The following is a 23,661-nucleotide window of genomic DNA, read 5'->3' as shown; positions in this document are numbered from 1 at the left end:
TTTTAAACAATTTCACAATGAATACAAATAAACATTTCTTATCTCTTCTTTTTTATATATGTATATGTATATAAGCACAACCAGAACGGCCTCCAGATTTAACCGTTTTCAATTGAGTTTTCCTCAGTGGTTGTTTTTCAAGTTTTCCTTTTAAATTATATATATGTGGCCTTTGGCTCCCAGGTTTGTTGCAATAATTTTGAACCGTCCCCTTTTTTTTCGTGGTGTCCCCCCCTTTTTCAGCCTGCCATTATGTCCAGGATTCTGGGCTGGAAAGTCAATGCAACATGTTGAGGGGCAGGCTGTGATGGGCTGCCTTGTGGTCAGCGGACCACAAGAGGGCAAATTTCTCTTCCCATGCTTGCCACGCTCAATGTTGAATAAAGGCTGTGGCCAAATATTTTATGCCAAATTATGGTTGTCAGTGTCCTCATTAGGCGGTCAATATCCCCCTGCAAGGCAATAAGGAACTTTTATATATTTGGCACCATCAATACATGTATTTTATTTTTACCAACATATTTTATGTGTTAATTTATGTTATATACCCCCTGCCCACACGACTTAGAGTGGCTGAGGGTGGTGAGGTGCTTTGCAGAGTAATGTAAGCAAAAAGGCTTTCTACGACCAAGTGGACATATCAGTCCATGTAGATTTCAACAGTAGGGAAATAGTAACTGGAGAAAAAGGGAGTCAGAGATTACAAACATGGATGAAAACAGCAAACGTAGCTGTACATAATTAGGCTTTACTTCAGTGATTGTTGTGACTCTTCTGAATTCTGTTCCCCAGCGTGGTACCTGCCCCATGTTACAGGATGGTGGACACCTGTCCTCCTTTCTAGGAATATTAGGACTGATCCTGTATTGAACAGGGGGTTGGACTAGATGGCCTGTATGGCCCCTTCCAACTCTATGATTCTAATATTTTTGGAATGGTTTATCATGGAGGATTTGGTGCTGCTTTTGGGGAGGGGAGGAAGCAAAGGACCAGCTGCATACAAAGTATTATCTTGCAAGGTTCTTTAAATCCTGACCCTCTGATATAGTTGCTTCAGACTCTGTATGCATATTTCAGCTACAGATTCTGAATACCTGATCTGGTCATAGAAGAGCACTGTAGACTTCTACACATTACACCCAGCACTATTTCCAGGTTCTCCTTTAAGCATGGTTGGGGTCCCAGCATACTGCAGGGGAAGGTGAAAGATTCCATTCTGTAATGCATTCACAGTTTGGATACAGCCTTTGGTTTGTTCAACTCATAATTCATAACATGTTTTCTCTATAAATTAATAAACGGAACACCATCTTGATATAAACAGATTTATTTGTATTTTATTTCATTGACATTTTCCATTACTGCTCATTCTTGTTCATTATTTACAGCATAATGCTAATGTCTATCAATACCTATCAATTTTAGCAGCAGCTAGTAATTAAAGCACCAAATCTTGGTCTCCTCTGCATCGGGTGACTGAGATGGCCTAACAATAAAGCAAATCTGCTATTAATAGTAATTAGTGGTAAAGAGTAGTAATTTGTAATAAAGAATCTGCAGTTTATGGATGGATGAGGGATAATAACCTGAAATGTCATCCCAACAAAATTGAAGTGTGTTTGTGTGTGGGGAGTTGGTGGGGGGAAGTATGATTCATGAAAGAGGATATTTCCTGCTCTGGATGAAGATGGATTCCCCCTAAAGGGGTGTGTTTGTAGCTTGGGGGTGCTGGTGGACCTGTGTCTCCTGCTGGAAAAGCAAGAGGTAGTGATGGCTAGGGGTGCCTTTCAACAACTTTTGCTCATGGTCCAGTGGTAGCAATTCCTGGATAGGAAAGATTCTGCCACTGTAATGTATGTCCTAATAACTCATAGATAAGATTATTGTAATGTGCTCTGTGTGTGAGTGCCCTTGAAGACTATCTGGGATCTACAGGTGGTGCAGAATGTTGACTGGAGTGGTTTGTAGGGAACATATCACTCCAACCTTGGTACATCTTCACTGGTTTCCAATTTGCTTCTAGGTCCTATTCAATTTGAATTTATGCAGCTGGGAACCAGCATACCTTTATAACAACCTTATCCCATATGGATCTATCCATACATTCCAGTCATCTCTGGATATCCTGCTTCAGGTGCCCTGCCATCCATGGCTAGAAGAGTGACAACCTAAGAAAGGGCATTTTCAGTTGTGACTCCAAAATTGTGGAACGTCCTCCCTACAAACAGTCTGTCTCCATCTATTATTGTTTATGTGTAAGCATGCAATGTGCTTGGATTCATTGTTCTTTTTACAATAAAGACCATCTCATTATTTAGCAATCCGTTAAAAGACCCAACTTGGTGCAGTGATTAAGAACAGCGGCTTCTAATTTGGCAAACCGATTCTTGAAGCCAGCTGGGTGACCTTGGGTAGTCACAATCTTAGCATAGCTCTCTCAGCCTCACCTCCCTCACAGGGTGCCTGTTGTGGAGAGAGGAAGGAAAGGCCATTGTAAGCCACTTTGAGACTCCTTCAGGTGGGGGAAAATGGGGTATAAAAACTAAGTCCTCTTCTTCCTTCCAGTCTATCCAAACTCCAGGTACCTATGTCACTCCTCGTTAGCCACAATTAAAAGCGAACTTTCTTCTATATTCTGTACAGCTGTCTGCTTTGTAAGATAATTATGTCCTTCATGTTATTGCTGTTTACTTGCTTTACGTTATGACATTGACAAGCAATTAAATTTTGGCCTGTTATTGAAGTATTTAATTACATAGTTAAAGCAATTTGCACTTCAGGGGAACTCAGCAGAGGAGCTCAGCCTTGGTGGGACTTTGTATTCATTGGGTACTTAGAATGCAATTGGCAAACGAGGATTTTATATTAGAAGTTTGTGAGTATATTTGTGTGCTTAAATAGAAGATACAGAGTATTTTATACATGAGCCATTCTTGGCTGCCTTCTTATCTTATGCTCTCATTAAAACCTTATCCTCTTTCTGGCTTCTGACAATCTCATTATTTAATGGCAATGCTTATTTTTTGCTTTGCTTTTATCTAACTACTGGTATCACAGCCCATTTTAAAAATGGGCTTTGAAAGGGGCAGCAGGCAGGAGGGCATGAGAGGGTGGCCATGGCTCCTTTTGGCCAGTGGAGTGGAATGCCCCCCCCCCGCTCCCTCCCAGCAGGAGCATACCTGCGGGCCACAAAGCCCTGTCGCTGCCTCTCTCATTGTGGGTGACAAGGGAGGCCGCAGCCACAAGGCTTCTAGCAGGCAAGGAGAGAGGATGGGAGCTGGAGGGGGAGGGACAATCAGGGTGGACCTGGACGGACAGGTCCCCGGACAGTCTCCTCTCAGTTGGCTGTTCCCCAAATATATAAGGGAGTGAAATAGTGTTAAGGATTAAATCAGTTGATTGGGGAGGACTTGCTACAGTTAGCCTCTACACTGACCACTAGGGACCTCACTACAGTTACAACTCACCTGAGCTTGGCCTGGCAGCAGTCTTGCTCACCAAAAACTCACTGCCCACATAGTTCAGCCAAGCCCAGCCCACCCAACTTAACTCAACCCAGTGGCAGCCAGAGCACAACGTGACCAAATATTTGCTAGAGAGAACTAAAGATGGGGTGGGGCAGATAAATATAGGTTGATCCTTCTTTGGGAAAGGTAGAAGGAAGCGGTAAGAGGGACAAGGAAAGAGAAAGAAGAAACAGTGTGTGTGTGTAGATACAGGAGAAAATGAGCTACCTCCCACAAATCCTTGCAGGTCCCACATTTGTGTTTGTATTTAATTAGCTGTCACAAACTGTTGTATGAGTATTCTCATGCCAGAATAGCAACAAGATCCAGTCTATTAATAAACATTGGCATGATCATTTCAGAGCTTATTTTTCCTTTGTGGAGATGCTTTCTCAGACCTGCCTACCTCACCGAGTGCCTGTTGTGGATAGAGGAAGGGAAGGTGATTGTAAGCTGCTTTGAGACGCCTTCAGGTAGTAAAAAGCAGGTTACAAAAGACAAGCTCTTCTTCCAAAATTCTTTCAATGTCTGAAGAATTCTTTAGGAGGCTTGAACAGCACCCAAAACAAAAGATCTTGAAATGCTGGTTGAGGCGAAATGGGATGTCATCTCTAAAAATAAGCCCCCCCCCCCTCCCAAATCATGAGAATAGGTAACTAGAAACTACCTAGATTTGGGAACTATTAAAAGGCAGAGTTAACTTCAGAAAGGTAAAGTGTAAACATGAAACAGTTGGAGTTTTAAAACCTTGGTAACTAGAGCAGGACTACTGCATGGGGGTGTTTTGTTACATTTTTTAGTAAGGTCAAGGGATGCATTTATGCTTTTGTTTGCTGGCATTACTTAAATAAAGCAGATGGTGAATGCTGAACAGCAAGACCTTGAAGGGCCATTCTGCTGACACTCTGTTGTTGTCCAATAACAATGCAGATGCACTCCAGGCTACTTAGACTGCATATCATCAATATGTGAAGATGGGAAAACCTGGTTCAGAGGAAGGAATTAGAGGTCACATAACATCTCTGCACAGCCCTGTTTCTCGCCATTGTGCTTCTTGCAGTCTGGCTTGTGTGGCAAACTAATATTTGTGTTGGCCAAATATCAGAGGAACAAAGTGTTAAAGACAAATGGGTCAAAAAGCAAATCCTTTTGAGTGTCATCCACTCCCCCAGCTGGACTAACAGACACAATTGGTTGTGGCACTGAAAAACATTCCCAGATTCAAATACCTTTGGTCTCCTGCCAATATACAGAGCTTGTGATCATATATTTTTTTATCCAGAGCATGCACAAAGCCTTGGAAGAAAGCTGCACTGCATGGAATTTCTGGCATTGTGGACTGGGTATACCCTGTAGAACAACAAATACATTACTGAAAGCAATACATTTAAAAAGCAGTTTCAGGAGTAGGGGTGTCAACATCCCAGTGGTGGCTAAAGATCTCCTGCTAGTGACAAGAGGTCAGCTCATCCTCATAACATATAGATAGGTTGATCAAATGGATGGAAATATAGTCAGAAAAACACCCAAATAATTGTAATAATATCTGTAAACTGCTCCAGCGGAGCGGAATTAAATAAAAGGCTAAGGGCTAAGTAGGAGGAGAGTGGGCGGGCGCTGTCCGGGATAAAAACTTGGAGGAGCTGTGATGTGGCTCCTGATTCACTCCTCCGAGTGGCATTCCAGGGCCAAGTGGCCAATTGGGAGGCGGGCAAAGCGTGCCTCCCCACTGGGTACTTGGCCCGTCTTCTGAACACCGCGCCGCCGACTCTCCACTCCTCCGAAGCGGCCATCCTCGACACTGCACCCTCCAGTCAGTGAGTTGGCCAAGGACGTGGATGGCCGCTGGGGAGGAGGCTGCCCCACGCCACAACAGGCAGGGAAACCAGCTTTCCCTATGCCCACCAACAGCCCTTGCCGCCCCAGGGACCTGCCCGCAACCCCCCCCCGCCTGCCCACCCGACTCAACCACTGCTGCTGTCTGACCACTTCGCACCCCCACCCCCACCTGTGCCCCACCCCGCACATCCCTTGCTGACCCACCAACCCTTCTCCCCGCCCCTACTTGCCCTCTCTCCCTTCGGCTGCGTTGCTGCCCTCACCACAACTGCTCCAACGCAAACCGCATCCACGCAAGCACCCAGTTTTACGCCTGCGTGGTTGCGGCCACCATCACGCCTCCGGCTGTGTGGGCCCTGGGGCCTGGACGCACCCCACTACCACTCTACACCAACGGCAACAAACCCACACCACTGCCCCGATCGTGCTGCCACGACCCCTCCAGGGCCGCGAGGCCGCTGCCAGGACCAGAGGCGCAACCACACGTGCACGCTCTTCCGCGCCTGCATGCTTGCCTCCGCTGTTATGCCCCCGCCTACACGGGCTGCACCGCCTCTGTACGCCAATGTCTGCCGAGACGGCCCCCCACCCGCCAACCCGCAAGACCACCACCGGCAACAACACTTCCCCCGCTTGCCCCGCCATGCTTCCACCCACCGTTGACCCACGGCCACCGGCGCAGATGCTGCCCATGCCGCCCACCCAGACACCCTGCATACTGTAAGTACGGCCCTGCATGCTGTGAGGCCTCCAAGGGCCCAGCCATGCCCTGCCCATTTTTATAAATGGGCTTTACCTCTAGTATTCATATAAGGTACAAAACTGTTTCTTTAAAATCAAATTTTAGTTCAGGAGAAACAACCTGTTTGGTCTCCCAAGCAAATTTGCACAACTGGCAATTAAGACACCAGTAATATCCTTCTACACAAGGAGTGACATTCTTAACCTGTTGAACATCTGTCTTTGCCTGATTATTTCTTACAGATAAAGTTTTCCTGAGTCCTGTTTTTGTTTTTAATTCACATCCAGAAATATCTTTTTTTTCACATGTCTATGTCACTTGAGGAAATTTTATTCATACAATTTTTTTCTGCCAATTTCTGGTCTCACTTCAAGAAGGATGTAGATAAATTTGAAAGGGTACAGAGGAGAGCGACGAAGATGATCTGGGGCCAAGGGACCAAGCCCTATGAAGATAGGTTGAGGGACTTGGGAATGTTCATCCTGGAGAAAAGGAGGTTGAGAGGGGACATGATAGCCCTCTTTAAGTATTTGAAAGGTTGTCACTTGGAGGAGGGCAGGATGCTGTTTCCATTGGCTGCAGAGGAAAGGACATGCAGTAATGAGTTTAAGCTACAAGGTTTAAACGATATAGGCTAGATATCAGGGGGGAAAATTTCACAGTCAGAGTAGTTCAGCAGTGGAATAGGCTGCCTAAGGAGGTGGTGAGCTCCCCCTCACTGGCAGTCTTCAAGCAAAGGTTGGATACACACTTTTCTTGGATGCTTTAGGATGCTTTGGGCTGATCCTGTGTTGAGCAGGGGATTGGACTAGATGGCCTGTATGGCCCATTCCATCTCTATGATTCTATGAAGATATCATTAAAATTGTTTATGCTTTTTGCTTCCAATGATTTTTTGAATATTTTTACGTGGAGAAAATGGCTACTTTGGAAGGTGGATTCTGTGGCATGATATTGAATTGAATCTCTCCCCAACTCCCCTCCTCAGGCCCCACCCCCAAATCCCCAGGTATTTCCCAACCTGGAGCTCGCAAGCCTATTCAAGATAATAGCAATGTTGGTCTGCAGTAGATGAGCTAGATTCAAGTCACCTTATAGACCTACAAGATTTCCATGACATAAGCTTTTGAGAATCAAACCTCCCTTCATCAAGGATCTCCATTCGTACATGGATCTGATGAACAGAGCTTTAGCTTTGAAACACTAATACCCTGAAATATCCTGGAGGTCTCTAAGGCCGTTTACGCACTGGGAACTTCATTACCCCAGTTCCAGTGCAGGAACAAAAATTGGGGGTGGATAAGGTGCACTGGGCCAAATGCTCCCCCGTGTGGGTGCAGGAAGAGGTGGAGTAACCTGCCACGACTAAAACTCCATCCTGCAGCCCAACATGAAGCCTCCAGTGTGTAAACGGTCTAAGGCGCTACTGCACTTAATATTTAAGGGCCGATTCACTTAGTCTTGTGTCCACAGCACCAGCTATGGTCACAATTGGAGTCTGGTTGTACTTGCATATCAGCTGCAATCTCATTGGACCATTGTAGACAAACTACTCTTCTTTTAGCTCCTGTTTCTGGCTCATTCCATACATACTGCATACTGCACTTTCAATGTGCTTTTGCATCTGGATTTTCCTGTGCTAAACCAGAAGATCTACTTCTCAACTGCATTATCTAATACTAGTAAAAAAAGCCCATTGTATGTCTAAATATAATGGGCGCTAGGCTTTCCCTGCAGGGAGCCCCTGGCAGGTTGTTTCTCTCTAAAATGAGTTGCACTCCAGAACCAGAAACGCTGATGTTTTTCTGAGGCCTGCAGCATGTGCAGAGTCTCTCAACTGTACCAGCACAGGAACATAAGGGCATGGGTCGGTGTGATCATGTTTCTGGAGACAGCTTCCATTCCAGATGGAACTGGAAGAAGACAGTGTTATAGACTGACTCCCACTTGTTTTTCTAACAGAAGGGATGGGTCAACTTCCCCCCCACACACACACACACACATACTCTTTCTCTTACCTGAATATCTCAGAGACAATTCAACTAAGAAGCAGAACGCGGCGGGATCCGTCGCCTCGGCGCCGCGGTCCTCCGCCGGGGAGGCTTTTTCGATCAGTCCGCAGCTCCTCATGGCATGTCCGGCGCAGGCCCCTGCGCCAGGCCGCTGCTCCTGGCGCTGCTGCTGCTTTTCACGGCGGCGGCCGGGCCTCTCAGCGTGGGCCGGAAATCGGCCGACGACGCGCTGGCTCCTTCCGCTGCTGATGTTCCTTCCGTTGGGTGGGGATCTCAGGCTGGGGCTCGGCCGATGACCCCGCCAGGGAGGCTTTTCCGCTCTGTCCACAGCTCCGCATGGCAGGGCTGCAGGGCTGTGCGTTGATGTTACAGGAGGCGGCGGGAGGCTGGCGAGCGGCTGGCGATCGGCCGCAGTCCTTGTTCAAGTCCTGTTCTTTCGGCGGAAGCGGGCTGAGACGGCGAGAGGCATTTCGCGCCTCTCGCCGAGGAAACACAAAGAGGACCCAGCTTTAAATCCGAGATTTCGGCGGCGGGCTGCGGGGCTCCGTGGCGATGTTAGAGAAGGTGGAGGTAGGTGAGTGCGGCCAGCGGCTTGGCGGCGGGCTGCAGGGCTGTGCGTTCATGTTGCGGGAGGCGTTGGGAGGCTGGCGAGTCCTGTTCTTGTCCTGGTGAGTCCTTGTTCGAGTCTTGGTCTTGCGGCGGCGCCGGGCAGGGAGCCCCTGGCAGCCACATGGGGCTTCCTCAGGCGGCGGCCAGATGCGGCGAGAGGCGCTTCGCGCCTCTTGCCGCATCAGGCCGGGAGCAACTGCGAGCCGCGCTATGCACGGCTCACAGTTCCTGGGGCGGTTCTTGTCCTGGTGAGTCCTTGTTCGAGTCCTGGTCTTGCGGCGGCGGGGCTTCCTCAGGCGGGGCTTCCTCAGGCGGCGGCCTGATGCGGCGAGAGGCGCGAAGCGCCTCTCGCCGCATCAGGCCGGGAGCAACTGCGAGCCGCGCTACGCGCGGCTCACAGTTCCTGGGGCTGGGAATCAGAGGGAACCCTCTGATTGTCTGTCATGAGGAAGGGTCCCTCTGATTGTCTGTTCCCTCTGATTGTCTGTCATGAGGAAGGGTCCAATCCGGACCCTTCCTCATCCCGGACACATCCCGCCTCAGAACGCCTTACTCCTTTATTTAGTCCGTGGCGCCCGCGGCGCCACGGGCGGTGTACAGATGTGCAGAATTAGCCTTTGTCTGCAATTTGGAGACAATACTGTCCTTCATTACAAGATTTATTGCTTGTGAAGTGTTTCGAACAATAAGAACATACCATAAAATGCATAATATGTTAGGGGTTTTAAACATTAGCAAGGGTTTTTTGTTTTGTTTTGTTTTGTTTTTGCTATTCTTCCTGATGCTGCTCCTAGCTTTCAGGAAATGGGGATAGTTTTGGAATTGTTAACTTTTTGTTTTGGGTGCAATTTCCAAGGAAAAGCAAAGTCACAAAAGCGCTTCAAACTTTCATGTGCCGCTTGGTTAGAAATGAAGTTGTCTCCTTCCCGTGCTCGTTCTTTTATGAACATTAGGTTTTACTGCTCAATGCCTGGGGGACAGTTAACTGAGATACGAGAACAAATCTTCAGATGGACGCTTCCTATGACACTGCTGTCTGGAATGTGGTGATTTAAAGCCTTGACTAAGAAAAGTGGGCTACGAAAGAGTGGCATTAAGGGAGAAACTCGCCATATGTTACAAAATATCCATTTAAGGTCCAGAAATCTATGCTGCATGTCCTCAGGCAGCAGCAAGAACCTCCTGTGCCAGAAATTCATTTTTTTGAAATCTAGTTTTGCCTTATGAAGCTTTTTATAAAAGGGACTGATTTAAATAGAATAATATAGTGAGACAGAAGTAATTAAGATGTATTTATTACTCTCTCTTCTCCTCAGGCAGTTGTTCGTTTGATGAACACTACAGTCACTGTGGTTATAGTGTGGCACTGGGGACCAATGGATTTACTTGGGAGCAGATTAACACTTGGGAGAAACCAACAATGGATCCGGCTGTCCCTACCGGTAAGTGAAAAACATGGTGTCTGGTGAAGGGGCTCCAGTGGAGGCATTTACCTTGAGAATGGTTTTCAGCTTTGGACTGTTCAAGGCTTGGAAAGATAGAAATCATGACTTGTCACACAGTTTTACAGATGTTATACATGGAAATCATTGTTAGGGGGGGGGAAACCCTGTGTTGTGTGCAATACAGCAGTTCTCAGACTTCGGTAGCTCCCATTTTGTTTCAAACTTTGTCATGAACAAATTATCACCTGTTCCCTTTGTGGTGCCTTTCTCATGGAAGACAGGTTCTTGGGCTCAGCCTTTACCTATTTTCCCCTCTTGCTCTTTTGTTTGGCCTGCTTCACATCACTTCTTTCTGCGTCACATCCCTTTTCAAAAGATAGCCATTCATGCCCTATGGAGATGTGTGTCCTCTTCAAGACTTGGGGTTCTCCTAAGACGTTGGAAACCCCAACTTTATTTGCCATCCCAATCACCAGACTCGACCCCACTGACTGCCATGGTAGATAGCCCCCTAAAGACAGTTGGAGTCCCTCATTTCTGGCGAGATGGTCTGCATATGTTACATGGAGATGCCTGGACAAGAAGTATGGACCCCTGGGATCTGCAGCCTGCAGTGTGCTGTTGTTTAATTTGTTCACTTGTTGTTCAGTTGTTTGTTTTTTGCCCAATTATACTGCTTTTCAGTTGAAGAAAATGCTGCTATATGAGGCAGCAATTAACATACCACTTTTTTTTAGATTCAAAGGTTAATCATGTATCTGCCAATGCAAGAGTTATTTTTGCACCTACATCTGTGAGGGGGAAAATATTACATGAATTAATTTGAGAGTGCACTGGTCTGCCTCGTGTAATGCTTAATCCATTTTTTTCACTGTTCCATCTGCTACCAAATGAGACCCAGGCTTTACCAATTCACAGTTTCCTTACATTTATCTAGAAAGAGTGTAGGGGGTGAGAGAGACCAATGTTTGCATCAGCTCTCAGATTTGTCGTTGGTGTTTGAGAAGTCTCAAGAGGTAGAAAGTTCTGTCAGCTTGAAAAGTGTGAAACTTGGTATATGCACCAGGTTTTCTTCCACACCTGCATACTTTGTTATCTCACCTGCCATGAGAATTTTGCTCGAAAGTTATTTGGTGCCTGTCTTTTTTGGCAACATTGTGCAAACCACTATTTGCAAGAATGGCACTATGTAAACAAGGATTAATTACCATCGACAATCCAATACATTCCATATGTGCCATGACAACCACTTAAATCTACAGCAGTACCTTTCTTGGAACATAAGAGAACTAATTTTTCCATGGAATAATAAACCTTGTTGCTGAAAAGCATAACTGCAGGGTACAGTTAAGGTTTCACAGGACAAAATGCTATTCTGCAAAAGGAAATCTGCCTGCACATGGATGGCTAAGCCTAAGCAATTTCCTTTCTAGATTTTATGTGAAAGGTCCCCCTCATTCCCAAGCAGCATTTTATCACATGAATACTTGCCTGAAGTATGATATGGTAGCAATAGCCAAAATGCAGTTATCTTCTTAGTGACAATTGGGTTTGGGCCATTTTAGAACCAAAAAGTACAATTTTTGTTTCTTGTTGCTTTCGGACTATTTAGATCAGCTTTTCTCAACTTTTCTACCAATGAGAAACCCCTGAAACATTCTTCAGGCTTTGAGGAACCTCAGAAGTGGTATGATCATGCAGAATATTGTTGGGAAGCATAGATGTGTACACCTGGGGCCCCTCCCTTCACACCCCCGACAGCCCCATTATTGGCCATTTTGGAAAGGGGAAGCAGGTCAATATGACCATATACAGTCATATCCCCCATATACAGTCATATCCCCCATATACAGTCATATCTCCCATATATGTATATGTATATGTATATGTATATATATATATGTATATGTATATGTATATGTATATGTATATGTATATGTATATGTATATGTATATGTATATGTATATGTATATGTCTATTATCCACCATGGTTCCTCTATATCGGCGGTCTGCAAGCTTACGCTTGCTGTGGACCGCTGCTCCAGAGTCCGGGGAGAGGGCAGTCCACGCACGCGCGTTTGCGCCGCCGCAATGCTGGCGGCCGCGGCTCCCCCTCCCGGCCCCTCCGGGCCGTGAGCAAATCGGCCACTAAAGCGGCTGATTAGCTTGCGGCTTGGCAAGCTTCTCTTCCCTCCCCTTTGGTGGCCGATTTGCTCGTGGCCTGGCGAGCTTCTCACTTCGGGTGGGAGGGAAGGAGCCGCGGCCTGGCGCCAAGGCCTTCGCGGCCCGGCACTGGGCCGTGGGCCGCAGGTTGGGGACCACTGCTCTGTATATTTGTGAAGCAGCCTGGGGGTGGAATGTGTCCGGCTGTCCAAGTTGGAATAGGGCCAATCAGGGTGCAGCCAGCAAAGCTGGTTGCACCCTGACTGGCCCTGCCCCTGCAACTCCTGCCCTCCATCCCTGGACTCTTTGCTCTCAGACATGCCTCAGTGCCTGGAGCCAGCAGCTGGTAAGGGGAGAGGGCCCTGGGCAAAGGGTCGTGGTGGAGGGCCTGTTAACGAGGGCCTCTCGGCTGCTAAGCAGGGCCTGCTAATGAGGGCTTCCCGGCCAGGGCCTCTGGCCTGCTAATGACGGCCTCCCGGCCTACTGACTGCCTGCTAAGGAGCTCTGTCCTGGCCCTGCTAACGAGCTGACCAGCCCTCACCTGCCCCACTTGATCTGGCTGTGAGCTGCAACCCAAAGCCACCTTAAGCTGCCTGGCCAGGGGCCTGGGGAGGGGACCCTTTCAAGGCCCGTTCTTTGGAACAGGCTTTGAAGCTAGTATATATATATATATATATAAACATTAACTCCCACCCATTTTAGAAACCCTTTCAGAGCTGTCAAGAAACTCCAGGGATTCATAAACCCTGGTTGAGAAAGCCTGATTTAGATCTTGATTGAGGAGCATTCTTAGGGGATTCTGTTTGTCTTGGGTGCTTGACCATTATACATTTGGTTTAGGAAGCCAGAGTAATAAATATTTAATTGCCATGTGGAATGTTTTTTTAATTCTGGTTTTTATCTGGAATGACTTGGGACTGATTTTAAGCTTCCCTTGAAATACAGCAAAAAGATGTGCTCTTAGAATACCCCTCATTTTAAGTTATTTGTGCTGGGTTTTTTGTTGTTGATACCAATATAACATCCAATGGAGACATTGCTACTCTGATGTCCCACTTGGTGATGTCATTGTTTCATATAAATGGCATGTCACAGCCAATGGTGATGAAACATCTGTCAGAACAGAATGGAAGCGATGGTGCGGTGACTAGCAATTTTCTGTTTATCAGTTCATGGGGAAATTTTCCTGGGTCGATTTTTGAGTTCTAGATAATATGTTGCATTCTCCTCAGTTCTGCAAAGACTTATGCCCCTGCCCCTAAGCACGGGCACACACACACTTTTATTGTTTGGGCAAGCTGTGTTGAATCCATATCTGTCATGTGCCTGTGAGGCTTGTCCGGGTGTCTTGAAATGAGGATTTATTTATGGTTTATTTCTGATTCTGACAAACCTTTGGATTGCCAATCCCATGAGACAAGCTTGGATTGCTGTGCAATATTTGATTCATTGATTAGGCAAGTGTGATTTACTTTACCCAGGATCAGTGTCATTGCATCACTTCATTTCATGTCACACTGCTGTTTGCATTGCATCTGAAGGCTGGTGTGCATGAGGACATGGCAGAGGAAGCTGCATTCCACCTTGTTAATGTGGAAGATAGTTCAAACTATCCTTTGAACAAGGGGGAATGTAAAACAAAAGTGGTGGCTGTTTTGCTGGGGATAAGTTCAAGTATCTATTAGGATATTTTCTGTGGAAATAATGTGGATTTTTAGCTGTATGTAGTGGAAATGAAGATGAAGCTCAAATACTTCGGCCACCTCATGAGAAGGAAGAACTCCCTGGAGAAGAGCCTAATGATGGGAGCGATTGAGGGCAAAAGAAGAAGGGGACGACAGAGAATGAGGTGGCTGGATGGAGTCACTGAAGCAGGACTCCGGGGAATGGTAGAGGACAGGAAGGCCTGGAGGATCATTGTCCATGGGGTCGTGATGGGTCGGACACAACTTCGCACATAACAACAACAAGTGGTCCCTTGATCTGGGGCCAAGCCCTATGAAGATAGGTTGAGGGACTTGGGAATGTTCAGCCTGGAGAAAAGGAGGTTGAGAGGGGACATGATAGCCTTCTTTAAGTATTTGAAAGGTTGTCACTTAGAGGAGGGCAGGATGCTGTTCAGGTTGGCTGCAGAGGAAAGGACACACAGTAATGGGTTTAAACTACAAGTACAACGATATAGGCTAGATATCAGGAAAAAAAATTTCACAGTCAGAGTAGTTCAGCAGTGGAATAGGCTGCCTAAGGAGGTGGTGAGCTCCCGCTCACTGGAAGTCTTCAAGCAAAGGTTGGATACACACTTTTCTTGGAAGCTTTAGGATGCTTTGGGCTGATCCTGCATTGAGCAGGGTGTTGGACTAGATGGCCTGGATGGCCCCTTCCAACTCTATGATTTTATGATTCTATGAAATGTATCAGCCTTGTACAAAAAAAAAAAAACCTGGAGATATAAATGGATATCCTCTTTCCATCCAAATGTGAGCAACTGAACATTCTTTTTTACACAGTCCTCCCTCTGTAATACCCCACCCACAGATATTAAATCATGTTCAGTGCTGTATACCTCATGTATCTAAAGAAGTGAGCTCTGCCTGTGTGGCCCCTTCCAACTCTGATTCTATGACTCATAAAAGCTTGTGCTAAAACAAATTTTGTTAGTCCTTAAGGTGCTACTCAACTCCTGTGTAATTATGAAGAAAATGATTATTTTTTTTCCTTAACAAAAGGACATGGTGTGATTAAGGGTGAGAAAAATTTTGAAATTGGGCTGGTTTAATAGATGTATTGCAAACTTAAATGGACTCCAGGGAATGGTAGAGGACAGGAAGGCCTGGAGGATCATTGTCCATGGGGTCGCGATGGGTCGGACACGACTTCGCACATAACAACAACAAATAGATGTATCCCTGTGATGATTTATCTACTCACTGGCAAAAAACACCAGCATTTAAAAGTGCAGTTTTTATGCATATGTCCAGCAGATTCTGGTACATCTCTTGTACAACGTGTTGTTAGAAAACACAAGCAAAAGATCACTTGTAGACAGTGCATGCTCAGTTAGGTTAAGAATGCCTTGGTCCCAGGCTAGCTGCCAAGAGTTTGCACCCATATGAAACTCTGTCTTTAAAAAAAAAATGTCTTTGCATGCAATACATCAGTCACAGATTTATGTCTTCATTTGTCTTAAAATTTCTGTCCTGCCAACCCAGATTGCTTTTAGAAGGTGAAACACCTTGGTTAAATATAGAAGTTGGCACTGAATTTCAGTTTGTACAGTAAGTTGTTAAATGTTATGACTTTCAGACTCTTGGCCAACATTTGCCCCTCCTCCCCTTTTAGCACCTTTAAAAGTAAAGGTAAAGGTATCCCCTGTGCAAGCACCGAGTCATGTTTGACCCTTGGGGTGACGCCCTCTAGCGTTTTCATGGCAGACTCAATACGGGGTGGTTTGCCAGTGCCTTCCCCAGTCATTACCGTTTACCCCCCAGCAAGCTGGGTACTCATTTTACCGACCTCGGAAGGATGGAAGGCTGAGTCAACCTTGAGCCGGCTGCTGGGATTGAACTCCCAGCCTCATGGGCAAAACTTTCAGACAGCTGTCTTACCACTCTGCGCCACAAGAGGCTCTCTTTTAGCACCTTTACTTGCAGTTTAATTTGTCGACTCAAAATGTTAGGGGTTTGTAGCTAGTAGATTGGAACCAGTAATTCCTTAGCATAAGGCCATAGTGATCACTAGAGCCTCTCCATCCTTCCGAGGTCGGTAAAATGAGTACCCAGCTTGCTGGGGGGTAAACGGTAATGACTGGGGAAGGCACTGGCAAACCACCCCGTATTGAGTCTGCCATGAAAACGCTGGAGGGCGTCACCCCAAGGGTCAGACATGACTCAGTGCTTGCACAGGGGATACCTTTACCTTTACCTATAGTGATCACTATGTTCCCCAATTCAGAGCTTGTTTAGGGTATTAATCTTGCTACATTTTAATTTCTCAGTATCTTTAATATTTGAGATAGATCAATATGTGTAGCCATAGAATAGGGCAAGTGTCCATAGCACTTCATTGACTAACAACATTTGTGGCAGGGTATAAAAACTTTTGTGCATCACTGCTCAGAGGTGTTTGAAGAAGTGAGCAGTGATTTGTGAAAGCTGATACCCTGCCACAAATGTTGTAGGTCTTTAATGTGCTACTGGACTCTTGCTCTTTTACTTGAATATCCCCACCAGTTTTGTTGGCACAAAAAGATATCACTGTCCAGGACAGTTTTATGCCCATCTTCTCTCCTAGGAACTCAAAGTGATGTACATGGCTCATCATTTATCCTCATTGCAACCTTGTGTGGTAAGTTAAGCAGAGAGAGAGACAGAGAGAGAGAGATTGTCCCAAAGTCACTGAGTGAGCTTAATGACAGAGAGGCCACCCAAACCTGGTCACTCAGAGCCTAGGCTGACACTCTTAACTACTTACTACATTAGCTTTCCTATGTTGCTTTGGTTGAGGAACTGACCACAATTTATATAGGGGATTGTTCTGTGCAATTTAGCACTACAAAGCTCATATTGATCTGCTTTAAAATACAAATTAATGGCGCCTTCAGTTTGAACCACTCTTTAATCTCACAAGTTGTCCTTATTTCAGCTTTCTTTAGCCTCTTTGTGTATGTATGTATAGAAAATACATTTGTGCCAGGTCACTTGCTTGTATATCCTCTCTGTCTTCTGTCAATTTAGAAATGGCTGTCTTAGGTACAGGACTGTCTTTTCTGATTGGACAGATCTCCAAGGTATCAAGTAGAGATGTGTTTCTCAGCAACTGCTAAGATCCTTTACCAACAGATTGCAAGGGCTGAAATGGAGACCTTCATGCAAAGCATATGGGAAACAGCATGTTCCTTAAAAGTCCTTCCTTTTTTGTCACTGACTACCATTAATAAATCTTTGGTTTCCATACTTTAAGGCATGTAGGTTGCTCAAGCATTTAGAAAAGTCAGGGCAATTTAAATAAAGCATACATTAATAACACAGTTACTTTGGAATAATGGCATGCACTCAACTATGAAGGATGCTTCAGTCTTTGGAAGAGGGGGTAGTGACTTCTACTGATTCCCCCTTTTGACTACAGAGTCCTCCTTTGCCCCTATGCTGTTCCTGAGGATCCACTGATATCTGCCCCCCCTCCAACACACCAGGAGCAAAATTTCTGAAGGCTCAGTAGGCTATACCAGGAAAGGGAAGTAAGAATATCCTACACCATAAATCAAATAATAAATAAATCACTTAATCTTTCCTTCTTTCCACAACAATTTATTACCTCATGAATAGCATAGTTCTCACAGTCTAGCAGCAGAAATGGTATAAGTCAGCCTTCCTCAACTTTTTTACTGCTGAGAAACCCCTGAAACATTCTTCAGACTTTGAGAAACCCCAGAAGTTGTGTGATCGTGCAGAATATGGTTGGGAAGCATAAATGTGCCCACTTGTGGTCTTTCCCCTTCCTACCACTTCCAGGCCCATCACTGGCCATTTTGGAAGGGAGGGGATAGGTCAACATGACCATGTATGGTCATAACACTGAATGAATGTTTAACGATTTAAAAAAGATATTAAAAGTTAAGTAACTCCCGCCCAAATTGGGGAAAACCTTCCAGGGCTGTTAAGAAACCCCTGGTTGGGAAAGCCTGGTGTAAATGAATGTGTTTATGTCAATATTGCATAATGTTATTGTGCATCTGTTCAGTTACTATTGATGTGTTCTCCCAGCTGCTTGTAGTTGCTTAACTCACATTTACTGATCTAGCTGAATTCAGTTTTGTTTAAAAGTCCCATGTGATCATCCCTTACACGAGTAGTTAAATTATTTAAATGGTCTTCCAACCACACGGGAGCTACTCGCAGCTTCTCCAAGCACAATGACTGAATGGTATCTTACTGGGCTTGATCCAGCAAGCTTTTCCTGTGGTGGGAAGGGGAGCATGGGACCTGCACAAGCAAAAGTCATGTGGAATGTGGACTTACAGTGTTATTCTCCCATCTTTCATTTTATTCGTATAACAGCCACCCTGTGAGGTAAATTAAGAGAAGCTGTCCAAGGTCACCAAAGGAGCTTCTATGACAGAATATGGAGGAGAATTGGGCAAGACTCATTGAACATGTGTTCTAGATCCAACCCAAGCCAGGAAACCTGCTAGGACAAACCATTCTCTCTGCTGTTTTCTTGTGTTCTTTTAACATTATAAATGATAGAGCATTCAAGCATATGTCCTCCCTTCAGTATGAAGAGTTGCAATCCAGAAAAAGCTGTACCACTTGACTGTGGTTAAATAAACTGGTTCTCTAAATAGTCTTGGGAAATACTGCATTTGCTTCAGTGAATCTTATAACATTTTGAAGCTTGGTTTGCTTGACTGTAGTACATAAATGAAAATATAGAAAAAAGGTGGCTTCGCTACAGATCAGGCACTAGATACAGCTTGCGAGAAGCTTATCTGCATGGTTCCTGGGTAGTTATAAAATGAATAGGAATTTGAATAATTTTATTTATTTAGATATATTATATCCCACATTTTCCTCTAAGTAATTCAAAATGTTGTTTCCCTGCCTTTTTTTGTGTTTTCATTCCTATACCTTATGACCATACTGCTATGTTCTGTTATGATCTTGTTTATAACTTGGTCTGAATGGCTGTAATAATAAACTTTGACTTTGACTTTATTTTCATAGCAGCCACCCTGTGCGGTATGTTAAGGTGACAGAATCTGGGCCAAGGTCACCCAGCAAATTTTCATGACATAATAGGGTTTTTAACCTGAAATTCCCAGATCCTAGTTTCACATTCTAACCTTTATATACCATACCATGCTGGCACATAAATCCGAAATTTACATGTAGCATTTCTTAATATCAACAAAAGCATGGTACAGGTGAGCATAGGAAAGGAAGGAAGAAGTGACATGTGACCTAAAGAGAGGGTCTATCTGGGCACTGGGGACCTTATTTCTAGCAAGTTGAAGGACAGAGCTGCTCACAATCCTTAGTTGAAGTTTCCAGACTATGCCACTTCAGTATGCATGTGGAGGTTTACAAGGTGGAAAACTCATGTGTGAAAAACCATTTCCTATGCATGGAAAATCTAGAATTTCAGGGGAGAAGGCTAACATCCAGATCACTAATATCTAGTCCTCTTGTGTAGGAATTTTTCTGTACAGGGGAAAGCCGATAACACCTACCCCCCCCCCCCCATTCACACACAGAGCAGACAAAAGTGGAACAATGTTGACCATTGGAGCTGCTATTGATTGAGACTCTGTCAGCAGCTAGCATGATAATATATTGATGTATGTTGGGACCCAATTAAACTTTGTTTTGTGCTCCTTTGGTTTAGGAGTTCCCCTACTTTAGTACATTTTTTTTTCATTTTGAGTGGGAAAATATAAGTCCTAATAAATATTGAGTGTAAATATTTATTTTCTTTTTATGCATCTATTAGTGATTGATCTATAGGTGTTCTATAGACCGGGAGCCTGTTTGGCTTCGTTTTGCTCCACTTTTGGAGGGACATCTGGGGTACCTGGCAAATTGTACTTACGTTGAAATTTAAAATATATATATTACAATACTATTTTTGCATTCTATGCATGAAACTTTTTGTTGCTCCATACAGACCAAATTTTTCATCAAGAACCCCCCTGGTCAATGGTGTCCCACTTTACCAATGTTAAAATCTGGTCACCTTAAGCTTGGTCTGACTTCTTTTGAGCACCTAGCTTGTTTTGAAGTCCATTTTCTCAGGTTTATTGAACTCGTGTCCAAGATTTATGATGAGCTCCTGTTGCAGACTGCCTGGTTTGCTTGTGGAGAAGGTCTGTGGCTCATGATTTGCACACAGAATATATCGGAGAAGCATTTTTTTCCTCCTGAGATCTTGGAAAGCCCAGCTAATCAGAGTAGACAATTCTAAGTTAGGACTGATGATCTGACAATATAGCTGAGTAAACTGCTCCATTGCCAACCACAAAAAAGAATGTTTTTGGACAATTTGTTTTAGATCATTACAAGCAAATAGTTTTTATAATAGGTTCCTCAGGGCTGGAAACAAAGGACTGACTTAATTAGAGGATTAAGGAGCAAATATTGATTTCTTTCCCTCTTGCCTTCCTTTTCAGTAAATTCTCTGTTGATATTTTGTAATACCTGTATTGAGAATCTAATGGAACTCGAGCTCATTTCCCCCTGCTTCATCCAGGTTGTCAGACTCCTGAAAACATTCTACTGTTGCCTCTTTATACTATGTGAAGTACTGATGGCATGGGTTTAAAATGAAGTTTCAAATGCAATCTAGTTCATGGTTGAGTTTGGGCTCCATGGGCCCAGGCAGTCAAATAAACCATTGAGCCTTTAGACTGTACTATTTTCCAAACTCAGCTGATGTGAGGGATGAGAAATGCTCTGGCTGTGTGGTCTTATGCACATATCACTTTAATAGTTGCATCTAAATAGATGACTGAGTGTTAGGGTTGCCAGCCTTTCCTCAACAAAATAACTGTGTTGGACAATGGAGACTATGGCATTATACCCTCCAGATGTCCTTTCCCAAGCTCCACCCCCAAATCTCCAGGAATTTCCCAGTGCAGTGTTGGCAACCTTAGTGTATGTGCATGTGAAGGGGGCTGGTAATTAGGTTTTGACAATAGGGGTTAAGGTGATTTTTGTCTACAGTGATTGGGGGGGGGGGTTAACACGCACACGGTTTATGGTGATATACCGAGAGTGATTCTGGAAGATCTGACTGGCCTTCAGTTTTGATCAAGGACTTCAAATTAAAGTCTTGGACTAGATTCTAGAAGACCTATAGGCTTGAATCCCAACATGGAAGCTTACTGGATGACCTAGGGCTACTTAATATACCTCGCAGGATTGTTATAAAAGTAAAATGGTAGAGAAGAGAGCACATAAGCTGCCTTTGGTCCCTGTTACAGACAAAGGAGGAGGATTATCTTCTGCTGTCTCATTCTCATGCAAGATAGAACCAGCATTCCAGTCAGCTGCTGAGGCCATGCAAGGCAGCACAGGGAAGACCCCTCTGCTTCGCCAGCCAGATAAACTGTCAAACAAACAATGCCCCCCCAATGGTCATTGATCAAAGGTAGACTGCTGTTACATGTATTTACATTTTGCTACAGTTCTACAGAGAAACTATGTTTTTGTAGTCTCAGGAGCATTCATGGAAGCCTGTAGCAGGAAATGCCACACATATCAGAAATAATCCTCATTTACATGGCAATACAGTTGGCTTGGTTGCTAGGGAGACCCAGAAGCAAATTGCATGTTCATGTGATCGCTGACACTGAGAAGGCAAAGAATTGGCAGCAGGCACCTTGAGCTTCTATTGGTGGATGAGGGACTGCAATAAGAAAAGGGGTTGTCACGGGCTCAGGGAAAAACCCACTAACGTTTATGCATGGAAAAAGGGCCATTCACAGCACCATCATAAAAGATTCTTCTCTTATAGAGTTGACTGCGTTTTTTTCAGTGTGGAATCGGAACTAGATTTGCATTACTTTTTTTACAATGTTATGCTGTTATAACATTACTGTAAATGGGAAAAAAGGAGGTTCCGCTGCTGCTGAAGCACATGAGGACACATTTAGTGTGCTTCATAATTATTCAGTTGGTGCATCCAGTTCCGCAGTCACTAGGAGGAACAAGGGGCCTTTGAAATGGCAGCAACTATGCTCTCCCCCATTATATTTCCAGCCTTCTTTTTAAAAGGTTATAAGGTTATAAGCTCACAGCATTTATGCATGTAAAAAGAAAGTTCCATCATTGACAAAGGACATGCAGACACATTTAGAGTGCTTCATAATTATTTAATAGTTATATCCAGTTCTATGATTGCCAGCCATTTTAGTAGTTGGCAACTAAGAAGAAGCAGGAAGAACCTTTGGAATGGTAGCAACCATGCTGTTCCCCACAATACCTCCAGCCTTTTTACACAGTATTATGATGCTATAACATTACTGCACAAAGAAAAAACAAATGGGAGGTTCTTTTGCTGATGAAATGCATGATGGCATGACTTCTTTGTCAAGGAAAATGCAGAACATATGGGAGGACCGGGTCTCAATTTAAGGAAAAAATCCCTCAAATAAATGACGTCTTGTGAAAAGGGAGCTGCAAAGTTGGAGCATCAGCTGGAGATTCAGCTTGCCAGGAAACAACAGCAAAGCTGAAGTGGAGAAAAAATCTGAGAGAAGATATGCATTATTTGTTCAGGAACACTGAAGAGATCCCTGTGCATTGCGCACCCCTCTGCCTTAGCTACCTAGTCCCCCCAACACTTCACCTCTTCATCCAGATCCTTACAGTGTGATCTTATAATTGTCATCTTTGCTTACCTCTAGAGGCTTGGCTGCTCAGCTTGGTTTTACTGAGTTAGCATGTGAACCAGTATAGTAGAGTGCATTTGATTGGGACATTAGAGACCTGTGTGTCTTTCTCTCAGCACAGTAAACTTCTCAGGATTATTGTAGGCATACAGTGGATCAAGGGAGGTACCTATGACACCCTGAGGTTCTGGAGAAAATAAAATGATTTTATTTTATTTTTTTGCAGCTGCAAGAATTGAACCCCATGGGCACATATCTTCCTACTCATTCCTCTTCAGGACTGTCAGTGTGCTGATTTTCTTGAGCAGTGCATGGTCTTGGATGCTAATGGATTTTTACTGGCTCCTGTCTCAGTTGACTCTTACTGGTCCACGTGTGCCCAAAGTCCTCTCTTTCTAAAGTCAAGCCTCTATAATGGAATAAATAATCCTGTCTAGTGGGCAACCAAGCAGGAATAGACTCTTCAGGAGACAGGGAGAGATGCTTTTCGCATGTGAAATACAAGAGGTTAGTCGGCCCAAGAAACCCTTCATATCACCAGAAAATCCTCCCCATTTTAATGTTCAAAGTGGATCTTAACTAATCAAACAGTGCAGATCTAACCAGAGCTAACTCGATTAGAGTAATTACTTTAGTATAATTAGGTAAGAACATCCCATGAATACAAAACAAATGTTTAATTTGTTTTTCAACAGCTTTTTATTTTTCTTTTTTTTTACGAATATGACATCCAATAACATTGGCTATTAACTTTCCAATGCTGCTCCTACTCAACATTGATTTAGTGTTTATAACCTACCTGGAACAGAATACAACATAGAAGTAACACGCTCCTTGGCTCAGTGATTTACAAGCTATAGTAAATTATTTGAAAGGCGTCAAAAGTCTTCTCTGTGGCAGACCCAAGAAATATTGATGATAGAAGAGGCGTGGCTTAGTGGTAGAGTGCATACTTTG

General features: G+C 44.4%; 1 protein-coding gene across 10 annotated transcripts in view; it reads left to right on the top strand.

Moving 5' to 3' along the window:
* PTPRT (protein tyrosine phosphatase receptor type T) overlaps positions 1–23,661 on the top strand; it is a 769,637-nt gene that overhangs the window by 186,505 nt on the left and 559,471 nt on the right. For all 10 annotated transcript variants that reach the window (XM_077335394.1, XM_077335396.1, XM_077335393.1 and 7 more), the window contains exon 2: positions 10,025–10,150. In XM_077335394.1, the coding sequence (XP_077191509.1) occupies positions 10,025–10,150 (126 nt within the window). The remainder of the gene's footprint in view (positions 1–10,024; positions 10,151–23,661) is intronic.

The sequence above is a fragment of the Paroedura picta genome, chromosome 4 (assembly GCF_049243985.1).
Source record: "Paroedura picta isolate Pp20150507F chromosome 4, Ppicta_v3.0, whole genome shotgun sequence".
Taxonomy (NCBI): domain Eukaryota; kingdom Metazoa; phylum Chordata; class Lepidosauria; order Squamata; family Gekkonidae; genus Paroedura; species Paroedura picta.
This window is presented reverse-complemented; position numbering and strand designations above follow the sequence as displayed.